The sequence below is a fragment of the Megalobrama amblycephala genome, linkage group LG5 (assembly GCF_018812025.1).
Source record: "Megalobrama amblycephala isolate DHTTF-2021 linkage group LG5, ASM1881202v1, whole genome shotgun sequence".
NCBI lineage: Eukaryota > Metazoa > Chordata > Actinopteri > Cypriniformes > Xenocyprididae > Megalobrama > Megalobrama amblycephala.
In genome coordinates this window covers 19,137,545-19,150,044 of record NC_063048.1, presented here as the reverse complement: position 1 = coordinate 19,150,044, position 12,500 = coordinate 19,137,545, and the positions used below count along the sequence as shown (strand labels likewise).

Genomic DNA, 12,500 nt, shown 5'->3' with positions numbered 1-12,500 from the left:
AACCACAAGCTTCTACGACAACAAGCTCCATGGCAACCTCGTTTCTGTGGCACCTTCTCTAAATCCCAGCAGTGAAAGACAGAAGGAACGTCTCGTTACCTCCATAGCCAGAGCGGCCGTCTGCTGGTCGTAGTGGTTCAGGAGGTTGGGCATGAAGGTGGTGTTGTAGGGTAGATCCTGGCACATACGCAGACCAATCGACTCACAGGTGAACATGCTGTGACTGCCCCCCACCGAGTCCATGTGGATGCCAAGGCTGCTCGTGAACAGGGACAAGATCAGCAGAGCACCGAAGAGCCACATCCCTCGGAAAGGTAAATCCACAATGTGCCCCATGTTTGAATGGCAGAACTGAGAGGAGTGAGAAGCCGAACACGAGCACAAGGGTTTCTTCTCTACGCTGAGATCCGCCACACCCATAGCGTGTAAGGTATACCGCTACGATCGACTGCTTCCATCCCCTTCCTGTTCCGTCAGATGGTCCTCATGGATACCTGTCTGTTGACCGGCGTCTCGGGTCAGTGCATGCTTTGATCTGACCCCTCGACAGTCTTATGCATCCTCTCACATGCATACAAGACTACAGAATGAATGAGAAATTGTCTTCGATCAGGGTGGTCTTCAATGGATCCTTCAAACAGGGCTCTAGGATGTGGATACGACAACGGATAGTGGATACCTGGAACAACATATGAATTAAAAGAAGAATTAAAAAATACAGATTCTACCAGACTCAACTGAAGCCAAATAATCAAATTATCCATTTTTAACTGGTTAACTTCATTAGTTTTGTGTCTAGCAAAGCAAGCTTATGTAAACCCCAGCTTGTAAACAGTTACTGTAGTGGGCAAGACCATTTAAACAGCTGTTATAACAGCCGTAAACCAAAACCAACAATCCATTAACTAGGTGAACCTCACAAAACCTGTCAAGAACATGCCGGGGTCATATTTCAGCTCCAAAATCAAAGAAAATGTACAAAATTATATTTTGCATGAAGAAAATCAAGCCTATTTTAGGACCCTTAATATTGTTTTCATTGTGACATTATTTCATGACAATTAAGCACATTTCTTCAACAATTAAAAAATGCAAAGGAAAATATTTAAATTGTGTTTATTTAAAACATTCATACATTATGGTAGTATTTGTTGTAGTGAATTTAATTATTTCTTATTATTAAAAAAAATCATTGTGTCCAGACATTCATTACTGTACTACTTTAATGAGTTATTATTGCTTTACAGTATTGTAAATTTTGTGGAGAAATGTGCTTAATTGTCATGAATTGTCTATTAAAAATCGTATAGTTACTTTTAATTTTAAAATCTCACTGCAAAGACTTTAATTTTCATTACACAAAATATAATTTCATGTGTTTTATTCAAATATTGAAAAATGACTTTTATTATGACTTGAGTTAACACTTATATAATTCATTAGTGCATTTCAAACAATGTATTATATTCATTATATTAATGAAATTGTGACAAATAACATCTGAGTAATATTATGGGAAGTGAGTAATATGTAAAAACACAGTTTTTCACATGTCACTTCACTCAGCCTTTCTTAATCCCGATTGTGTTAAATCTGAATTAACAGGAGCCAGTGTAAACATCCCATCCCCCTTACAACATGTTTGTGTGAGTCTACAAACACACAACCTGCCCAACCATGCAGGAAACAGACGTTAAAAATTGAATAAAGTCTTCATGAATTCTCTAATATGAAAACATCACACATTAATCTATATTCTTCAAATAATTTCACGACAGACAAACCTAAGCACACCTTACATTGCATTATACGTCTTATAAATATATAAATAATTTCTGATATTTCATGCAGGACTGCGGTGTCAGCAATGTAACACATATGAAGGGATAACTCATGTCTGAACATTAATCAACATGCATTTCCAAAAAGGAACAGCAGATCATATATATATATATATATGTATGATTATATAAAATATATGATAAAACCACATATTTTTGTGGGTTAAAAAAACCTGAACAGTGCGTGCAATATTATGCATATGAAACTTTACCTTTCCCTGGCAAAGATCATCTGGTTTTCTTCATATGACACAATACAGCGTGTCTCTCGGCGTAGATTTACGCAGCAGGTTTGATTTCAGCACCTACAATCATGTAACACACTGAAGTCCGTGCTGCAGTTTCACTCAGACAGTCACACAACATGAAAACACTCGCTCCGGCTGCTTATTTGCATTGAGACGCTGATGGATACAAAAATCGTAAACTACCCGAAACGAGCTCATGAAGAGCGTCACGGACGGCTGGTGGCTTTGCATATTCACAGCGAACGAAACTCCCATCCCGATTCGCCCCACCTTCAGCTGTTTCTTACCAGACATTAACCTTTATTCCTCCAGGGGGCGCGTGGAGGCTCAAAAGCACAATCCGCCATTGAGCCGCATTCATGTCCCAAGACGTTTTTTGTTTGGTCAAAAACGATTTTGTATTAGTATTTATAATCGTTTAAATGTCTTAATTCGAAGGATGAATATCTTACAAACAAATGAAAGCTCTAAAACAGCTCTCTCAATATAATAAATCTAAAACTATAATCACAAACGATTGTGATTAGTCCAAGCTCACCAGCGCTGAGAAAAGTAACATTTACCATGTGACCAAAACCGCTCTGCGTGCTACAAAATTTACACGCTACTCTAAAACTTAATAACCGTTTGATTGAAAATACACAGTGAAAGCCCAAACTATGACTATTAATGTAGACACATCGTACATGGCAAGTTATAACAACCTCCCGGCACATATACCCACCCATTTTATGACAAAAGTCCAAGCAATTTCCTTTCTATCAGCTTACTGTATTTCTATGCCTCCTCCTCAAGACAGCGAGAATCAACTTTAAGGGACTGCGCATGCCCTGGGGATCCGTTTCATTCACTCTGGCACAGAGCTAGGGTGCATTTTTCATTTTCAAAACGAATAATTGAGTGGATTATTTTGTAGCTAAATTATATTTTATATGTTTTAAAGCCTAGTAAAAAAGGTAATGGGAAAAATATATGTGTATAATAACAAAAACTGAATATATTATACTATTAGCTTAGCTATGTAATAAAACTCTCAAATTAAATTTCACGGTGACCTCAATAACCAGGGGAGCAGGTTATTTTATTATGCATTTTTTCTCTTTATCTTGATAAAATGATGAAGTAATAACCATAAAGTTGGGAGTCTGATAATCTTGTCTGTAGACAACTAGGTTTTTGTCTCTGATGGCGCTCTGATGCATTGGGTGAACAGCAGATGTCCAGCAATCCAACAGGTGCAGTGAAGTGAATGAGGTCAGCTTTACCATAACACTGAGAACACATCATCAACCTACATATGAAATTAAACAGGGCCAGTGTGAAATCACAGGAGGCACAAGGACACAAACAGGTCTTGAGATCTATTTTTCCAATCTAACAAAGGGTCACTGAAAGTAGGTCTTCAGAAAATGTTGCTCATCCACTTTAGGAGGTCAAATAACTTGTTTGAATTGTTGTACATTATAAAGCTACATACTTTTCATGCCATGTTAATAGCATTTTAGATAACGGATCATAAAGCTACTAAAAACAATATAGCAAATGTGTAAACCTTATTTTAAAGTGTAGACATAAAAGAATATTCACCATTTCAAACTCTAGCTGTGGAATCTACAATTAAATTATATCTGCATGTCAAAAATATCTCGCAGCCTAATGTAAAAAAAAGTACCCAATCATTATGGAGCACAGTGAAAAGGGTCTGACAACTCTATTTGTTATATTAAAATGTATTTATTCAAATATAATGCACATTGATAACAACGCATCAAAGTGTTAAAAAAAAATAATAAAATGAAATGTAGACAGCAAAGGTTCACTTTTCTGCATTAAGATGAGGTTCTTTTGAGTAACCCGTCAGGAATTAAACTATATTACAGCTCTCTAAACAAAGTCTTATGAAATGAAATATAATGCATCAAGTAGAGGGAAATCTCTTTGTTTTGACAGGTTCAGTCATGTCTCTGTCAATATTTAACTACTGTAATCACACTGGATTATCTGTGAGTGAGATTTTCTCTGCATCATTGAATCCAGCCCATATTAAAGTCTCTGACGGCGCTCTGGCACACTCTCTATACTGCATACTGGACTTTGTATGACAACCGGCTATTGAGAGCTCACTGCGTGGCACATTAGGATAAAACAGATGCCTTCCTTTAAAGTAAAATAAAATAGTATTTGGTACATTTGACATTGTGAACGCATTAACAATATAAAAAAAGAATACAAATGTTCACTTTAAAAATCATCAGCTTAATTTTGAAATTAAGTTGGGTGTTTAGTTTCCATGTAAACGATAACTGCAAAACATGTAACTCCTTATACAGTTTCGGGAAATAACAGAATGAATATAGTCTATGATGGTTTGGGCTTAGTTACAAGCCTATATGAGTACACTGAAAACATTCAGTCCAAACATCCAACTGACTTGAGTTCAACTGGCAAAAAGTCTGTTTCATAACCTCAGTGCTTCAAATCATTTACAAAACAATTGACATTTAACATAATTAACTAACTAAGTAACTCCACATGAAAGAAAACTACCATAAATTTTCCACCTCTCTCTCTAAGCGTTGGCGGACTGATGTGCAATGAGATGCTCTCCTTGAGTTGTGTGGTGTTGGTCCATCTTTGATCCTGATGCCAGGGCCTGCTCTTCCAGCTGTGATGAAATACAATCACATTGATTAAAAAGAGCTAATATTATATATCATATTATTCTGTTTTAAAGGTTTCTAATTTTGTTTTGGAGGTCTACAAAAATAGATTTAGATGCATCAAAGGTCAAAAACACTTTCATTTTCTCAGTATACACTGCACATTACCTCATTTCTCAAAGAGTTTGAAAATGCTTCATTCGAAGATTCAGGGTATGCATGTACTAAAACCTAAAAAGCTTTCCTTTGCATTTTTATAAAACGTCCAAAAGGCTGTATTTTTCATGCCAGGCCAGTAGCTGGCAATGTCACTTTGTAAAGAAACGCATTTGCATGGTGTCACAGTTTTCACAAATTCGTGTTTTTGCAGTTTACACAGAGACGATAATAATATTTTCAAAAACTTGCACTTTGAAACCCGTTTTCAAAAGTTTGTGTTTTCAAGAACCCAAAACGTTTTTGTTGTGTAAATTAATGTCCAAAAAGCATAAAAAGTTGAAAATGATGTCGTGTAAACACCCCCTCAGTCTCTTTAAACCCCTCCTTTCCACGAACCTATTCTCTGATTGGTCAGATGACCCAGTCTGTTGCGATTGCTCTACCGCATATAGCGCATGTTGGAAACAAAATGGCCATTACCATATCTGGCAGCCAATGAAAATCATAAGCTAGCATTATCCAAATTTGTTACATAGGTATGTAACAGTAAGTAAGACTGGAATTGCTAACGACTCATTTTGGCAGTTCTTTTAGGAGACTACTTTATTTGTTGTGCACTTTGATCTTTAAAACTTTGCAGACCTTCTACATTCACAAACAGCTGTATTACACACTACATGAAAGGAAATATTCGAAAATGCATAATAGGGGCACTTTAAAAGTAAACAGGCTGACAAAATGTATAACTTAATTGCGATGCAAGTTGCTTTGAATAAAAGCACCCGTTTTATTCTGCCTTAAATGCATAAATGTAAAGAGCTCTGAACCCTGCAAAATCATTTCCATAATCAGTCCATAGAAAATCCCTGGGGAAATGATTACAGTATGGCTTTACACAGCAGGTTAATTCAGCCGAGCCGTCTGCATGAATATTGAGAGTTGTACCTGCTCTCTGATGTAGTTTTGAGCACAGGGTCCGATGCCTCTTAATTGGAGACCCACAATAAAGCACCACACAGACAGTCCAGCCTCCAGCGCACTAAGTACACCACAGGTGAACCACAAAGCAAGGGTTGTGTCCTGGATGAGAAGCAGAAATTCAGTCTACTCTTCATATACAAAATGAAACACATTCACCATAAAAGCATTTACACTGGTGTCAAAAGTTTGGAATAATTAACTTTTTATTTATTTATTTATTTTAAATGCTTTTGAAAGAAGTCTCCTTTGCTCATCAATGCTGAATTTATTTGATCAATAATATAGTCAAACAGTAATATTGTGAAATATTATTACAGTTTAAAATAAGTGTTTTCTATGTGAATATATTTTAAAATGTAATTTATCCCTGTGATGGCAAAGCTGAATTTATCATCATTATTACTCCAGTCTTCAGTGTCACATGATCCTTCAGAAATCATTCTAATATGCTGATTTGCTGCTCAATTATTATTGGTCCTCAATTATTAATAAGAGTTCTTATTCCTAAACAGTTAAATGGTAGTGTATCAAGGTTTCCACAAAAAAAAAAAAAAAAAAATCAATATTGATAATGAAGAAAAGTTTTTTGAGCAGCAAATCAGGGATCATGTGACACTGAAGACTAGAGTAATGATGCTGAAAATTCAGCTTTGCCATCACATGCATAAATTATAGAATAAAAAATTCCCAGGAATAAATTTTAATATATATACACAAATAGAAAACAGTTGTTTTAAATCGTAATATTACGGATTTTACTGTATTTTGTATATTTAAGTAAATGCAACCTAGTGACTTCTTTAAAAAACATTTGGTCCCACTTTATATTAGGTGGCCTTAACTACTATGTACTTGTTGGGTTCATATGGAATTGCAAAACACTTTTGCTGCTATTGAGGTGGGATATGGGTAAGGTTAGGGAAAGCTTTGGTGGTATGGGTAGGTTTAAGGGTAGGGGTAAGGTGTAAGGGATGGGTCAACAGTGTAATTATAAATGTAATTACAGATGTAATTACATGCAGGTGTTATATAAGTAAAATGTAAAAACATGTATGTACACAATAAGTGCATTGTATCAAATGATTAATTTAAATGTAAGTACATAGTAGTTAAGGCCGCTTAATATAAAGTAGGACCAAACATTTTTATAAAAATGTAATGCATTATTAATTTAAATGTTGTATTTGTTAACCTGAGTTAATGCACTGTGAACTAACATGAACAAACAATGAACGGCTGTATTTTTATTAACTAATATTAACAAAGATTAATAAATATTGTAATAAATGTATTGCTCATTTTTAGTTCATGTTAGTTAATTCACATTTACTTGTGTAGCGCTTTTCACAATACATATCGTTTCAAAGCAGCTTTACAGAGAATGCATGTCAAGATTACAATTTAGAGAATCTGGTATCGGAGGTGACTGTCCAATGTATATGGTTTCAGAAATGTACATATAATCATGCAGTTAGCTAACAATGTAATAATTTATGTAACAATCACTGTTAGCAGATTAATTGAAGGTAGAAGCAATGAGCTCCTGGAAATAATGATTACATATTAACAATAATTAGGATAATTAATACATTAACTAATGAGACCTTATTGTAAAGCGTTACCACTTGTTGTAGTTTTAAGATGAATTCTAGTAGAAAGACTCACATAGATGCGAGTGGCATCAAAGGGGCAGTTGACGATAACCGGAGAACGTGCATTCACGGGCATGTTAGTGGAATTGCATCCTTTCATTAGGTGGCTCCCATCGGATGAAATGGTCAGACTGATCGCCATAATCAGCCCCAACAAGCATGCCAGCGAGAGCAGGGCGTTCAGAAAGGAACTCACTAACAGACCGATGTGCTACAGGAAGCAGAAGAACAGAGCTGTGTAAACATCACCATGAAATCAAAATGGACAATTCTTGCTTTTTTAATGGAATATTGCAGTATTTAAATGATTTATCTGTGCACTTTTCTTTTTTTTTATGTGCCCTCGGAATCAAAATAACTTCCCCTCCCTCTTGCAGTGACATCTCTTCTCTGATGATGCGTTTACTGGCATTAAAAATGGTGTTTACAGTTTTTCTTGTTCGAGAAGCCGTTTCTCTCGGATATACATCATAATAGGGAAGAAAAGACTATCGCAACTTCTGTTTCATGCTGACTTTAAACAATACCAGGAAAAACCATGGTATTTTTGTACTGGTATACAGAACAATCGTGATGATAATGCCTTGGAAAATTACTAAAACAGAGAAAAAGGTTACTTACTAGTTTCAAGATGGTAATATTCCTCGACACCAATATCGCAACAATTCCACTTGCGATGCTCTGAGAAAAATATGAACATGATTAGGTTTAAAGACATCAAGTGGAATTTTAGGGTGCTTTCACACTTGGTTTGATTGACTGATCTAAACCAGAGTTCGATTGTTCCCCCCTCCTCCTGCCCCCACCAGATTGTGTTCACATTACTTTATTTGGGTCCGAACCGCAGTATGCCAGCATCATTGAAGCAACAGCTGTTTACCCCTGTTGCATGGTAACAATGCATACTGTAGTTGCTCACCTCACTTTTATGTTTTGATTTTTGAACCTTTGGTTTTGTTTTCAAAGAGCCAGCACATTACGGCCAAAGACTATAGAATAACACAAGACGTGTCACTCCTATTGTTTTGAATGGGAGAAAGTGTAACGCGCAATATGGCGGAATAAGTCCCGCCTTCAAAATAAGAGCCAATCGCCGACTGGTAAAGTCATCGCGTCAATGCAGCAGCCGTTAGAAGCACTGGTTTCTATAGAAACAGTCAGACGCGCGCCTCGAAATGAGGCGCAAGAGACGCGCATTTAGGTCTGCGCATGCGCATTAGCTTGATCCAGCCTAAAAAATGCAGTTTTTTTGTCATGATTCGAGCGTTTGGAAAAAAAATTATGAGACAATTGTTGTCAGATTTCATTGGTGATTTCAAATATGAAATTTAATCGAAAGCTTGGCAAACAGCTTTGGAGAATGTGATGTTTCCCCATTCAAAGAGATAGGAGCTGCATTGGATGCCCAGGATGCCCGAGAGGCGTTTCAAAGATGGCCGCCGAGTGAAATGACTTGTCTTAAAGGGACTTTGTTACGGCACTTGCGTCAATCTGCCACGAGAGATAGATAAACATTCTCTGCTTGCAGTGCGTGTTTTCTTGTCAAGAAAAGCAGGGAGAACACACAGTGTTATCAAATAATAGATCATCAACAGCGGTTCACTTCCTAGAGTTAGTACAATTGCTTTCATATCATCAGCAAACCATACCCCAGACCTCCCTTTTTATGTGGACCCGGGTATGGTACGCACCTGATTTCTGAGGGTGTGTTCACACTTGGCAGGTTTGGTTCAATTAAATTCTGCGATGGCTCTGTTAGTGCAGTTTACCTGCCATACGAACCCTGAAAAGATGGGTCTCGGTTCGCTTTCAAACAAACTCTGGTGCGGTTTGACTGAAAAATAAATGCAACACGGAAAATGAACCAAAAACAGAATGTCACAAGATGTGACCCTAAAAAGGACAGAGTGCTCAAGCATACCTGTTTTTTCTCATCATAGTCGCAATGTACGCGGTACAGGCATCAGAACCGCATCTCCTTGCAGCTGATCTTCGTTTGTGTGTTTGTTTTGACATCTTTACACATTTTATAAGCTCTTCATGAGTTGTCAGCTCCATTATATGCTATCTTATGTACGCACAATCGCACATACAAGCAGCACATTTAGCCCTGCACACAGTATTATTTTGGATTTCGAAATATGTTAAAAAAGTAGCTTTTAGGTTCGGTGTAAATGAAAAGTGTGAACGGTAAGCGAACTGGGACTAAATGTATAATTTTCTCTTTTGGTCTGGACCAAAGAACCAAATTTTAAGTGTGTACACACCCTGAAAGCAGCATTCACATCATAAATGGAACCCCGGTGCGCACCAAAAGTGCTAGTGTGAAAGCACCCTTTTATTTTTCTGGCTCTGTGGGAAAATGTAGAAATGTTAAAACTGCTAAGGAAGCCTAACAAATTGAATGTTAAATATATGTGAAAACAGCACATTTCTAAAAAGCATGTCAATATGCAGACTTCATTTGGTTGAACAAGAAAACCACAGCACACCCAAATTCTGAGTAATAGAAAATGACATGATGCGACTAGTCCTTTTTGAGTGAATATTCTCAAGATTCAGACTCACTGGGAGTTTAGGAGCTACAGAAGAGACATACGTGAACAAAGAAAAGCGCAATTACTTACCAGCAGACCTGAAGTGACGGAGATGATGTTTGATGCGGTATACTCTGTTGAGATCACATTGCTGGGTTTGGATACGTGGCGTAACACGCTGCCATGGACAATAGCACTCAGGATGAAATTAACATGACCAATGACAATGAGAGTCAATCCTTTCTTCATCAGCCGCCCAGGGCCCTTCTGCTTGTCTAAAATATAATGCAACTTTCATGCAGTGGTCTCAAAAGTCACACTTACAAATGTAACTCCTTAGATAAATACTGCTAGAGCTTTACAAGAACTAACTACACGTTTAGTAACCAGTTTTGCAATGATTTTTAACTAGCCTAATGGTTGACCAATGCACTTGTGCTATTAATTTTAAGGAAATATAGCACTTGTTTTGATATTTTATTTCTTAATGCACTGGCATACATTTTAAGTGTTGCTTCAATAATAATAATACAAGATTTGCAAAACATATTAACTAATTTATTATAAAGTTCACAATGTTCATAATGCATATTTATAGCGTCTACTACTATTATTACTATATGAAACTCCGCTGATGTGCTTTAGCTGGATTTAGCGCTAAATAATAGCCTATGTCTAGGAGTTCATCCAGGTGCTAAATATTCTCATTACAGTGAACAGAAAACGAGAAAACTAATATTACAACAGACGCACACTTCGCGAGAACAAATAACTGATTGTCGGAGGCTTTTCTCTCCAGAAACCTTCTTTTTTTATTGCTTCAATTAAACTATAAATCAACTATAATCCTTGTAGGTGCAATAAAAAAGAAAGAATGAGTGTCTTACCGAAATCACACATATCTGTATGAGTGTATTTGAGCTCAGTTTAGAAGGAAAAACTTGGACATCAAACAGTTTCCTCCCTTCATGCTCGATGGCGTCACACGCGACTCACCTGTGCAGCGGAAGTGGGAGGAGCCAGAATACAAAGGTCATTCAATGCTCAAATCTCTCTTATTTACTTAAAAAAGTGAAACATAAAGGTGATATTCTAGGGAAAAATTTAATATTGTTTTACATTTATGAATGTAGCCTTTATCAATATTTATATTAATAATGTAATACTGTATAAAACCTATGTTGTTATTGTCAGACATTATTGATCTATATTTAGTAGTAAGATTTTTTTGTTTTCTTTTTAATTCTCTGTAAATCTCTTAAAGAATTAGTTCACTTTCAAATTAAAATTTCCTGACAATTTACTCACCCCCATGTCATCCAAGATGTTCCTGTCTTTCTTTCTTCAGTCGAAAAGAAATTAAGGATTTTGATGAAAACATTCCAGGATTTTTCTCCATATAGTGGACTTAAATGGCCTCCAAACGGAAACTAATACTGAAAATTTGTTTCATTGCAGCTTCAAAGGGCTTTAAATGATACCAGACGAAGTTTTAACAATAAATGCTCATCTTGAACTGTCTCTCTTCTTCTTCTCTATTAGAAATCCAGCAGTGTAGACACTGCTAAGTGTATTACAGCCCTCCACAGGTCAAAGTTTGAACTAATTGTTATATACTTGCACTAGCATATTTTATATAACAATTAGGGCTGTACGATTTATCGCGATAAAATCGCACGCGATATGGCAAAGGCTGCGATTATTTAATGCGTGGCTTGTCAGAGCTGTACGGCTCTGTTATCAGTAGTAAATGCTTCTCCATCTGAAAGCCAGAGGGCGCTCTTGCGCAGAAACTCAAAATATGCCCTGCAGCAGAAGAAAATAACACGCATCATATCACTGTAGCTGAATAAACAGAAGATTGAAACGCTTTGATTAATTAAACATGACCAATAAACACACGACTGCCTTATTCTGTGTAAGAAGCCACATCATCTCACAGAAGGATGCTCAACTGTCGTTATGAAGTGAGTTTGGAGTAAAAACATGTTATTAAATGTTGTCTTTTGTTGGACAAGATGTTAATAAATGCTTCTCGTGTCTGAAAAGATGTTTGACGCGTGTTGCTTTTTCAAATGTACATTATAAGCGACTCAAACTCGCAGTGCTTTCAGATGGATTAGCATTTGGAGCCATACTTCATTGACAAGCTGCGCATAAAAAAATAATCGCAGCCTTTGCGATTTCATAATCGCACTAAGAATCGCGTTTAAGCGATAATCGCGTTCAAGTTCAATGTTATTTTTCGTATCGTGCGATATATCGTGCAACAATTAGTTCAAACTTTGACCTGTGGAGGGCAGTAATACACTTAGCAGTGTCTACACTGCTGGAATTCAAATAGAGAAGAAGAAGAAGAGAGATAGTTCAAGATTAGCATTTATTTTTAAAACGTATAAAAATTTTTTTTTTTTTTTTAGAA

At 36.5% G+C, this 12,500-nt stretch overlaps 2 protein-coding genes across 5 annotated transcripts in view; both read right to left on the bottom strand.

The window, feature by feature from the left end:
• The window catches only part of fzd3b (frizzled class receptor 3b), a 33,677-nt gene extending 30,790 nt beyond the window's left edge, over positions 1–2,887 (bottom strand). Inside the window, exons 1-3 of one of the 3 annotated variants that reach the window (XM_048191021.1) lie at positions 2,814–2,887; positions 2,054–2,146; positions 100–679 (exon numbers count right to left, since the gene is read on the bottom strand). In XM_048191021.1, coding sequence (XP_048046978.1) covers positions 100–420 — 321 coding nt within the window. In that variant the 5' untranslated portion in view covers positions 421–679; positions 2,054–2,146; positions 2,814–2,887. The other 2 variants (XM_048191022.1, XM_048191023.1) reach the window with 2 other exon arrangements.
• A 916-nt stretch (positions 2,888–3,803) lies between these two features.
• On the bottom strand, positions 3,804–11,104 carry LOC125268656 (keratinocyte-associated protein 3). Of its 2 annotated transcripts, none has more exons than XM_048191025.1 (6): positions 10,966–11,104; positions 10,169–10,353; positions 8,163–8,222; positions 7,555–7,752; positions 5,854–5,988; positions 3,804–4,754 (listed from the first exon to the last, which is right to left on the bottom strand). In XM_048191025.1, the coding sequence occupies exons 1-6, from the start codon at positions 10,976–10,978 to the stop codon at positions 4,659–4,661; spliced, it is 687 nt and encodes a 228-aa protein (XP_048046982.1). In that variant the 5' UTR covers positions 10,979–11,104; the 3' UTR covers positions 3,804–4,658. The 2 variants fall into 2 exon arrangements, with proteins under 2 accessions (XP_048046982.1, XP_048046983.1); XM_048191026.1 differs by lacking the exon at positions 10,966–11,104 and adding an exon at positions 10,832–10,958.
• Between the last annotated feature and the right edge of the window lie 1,396 nt (positions 11,105–12,500).

Coding starts and splice junctions, on each gene's coding strand:
- LOC125268656 (XM_048191025.1), bottom strand. Junction 7,753..8,162: donor ATATTACCATCTTGAAACTA/GTAAGTAACCTT, acceptor TGCTTCCTGTAG/CACATCGGTCTGTTAGTGAG. Junction 5,989..7,554: donor TTGATGCCACTCGCATCTAT/GTGAGTCTTTCT, acceptor CTTCTCATCCAG/GACACAACCCTTGCTTTGTG.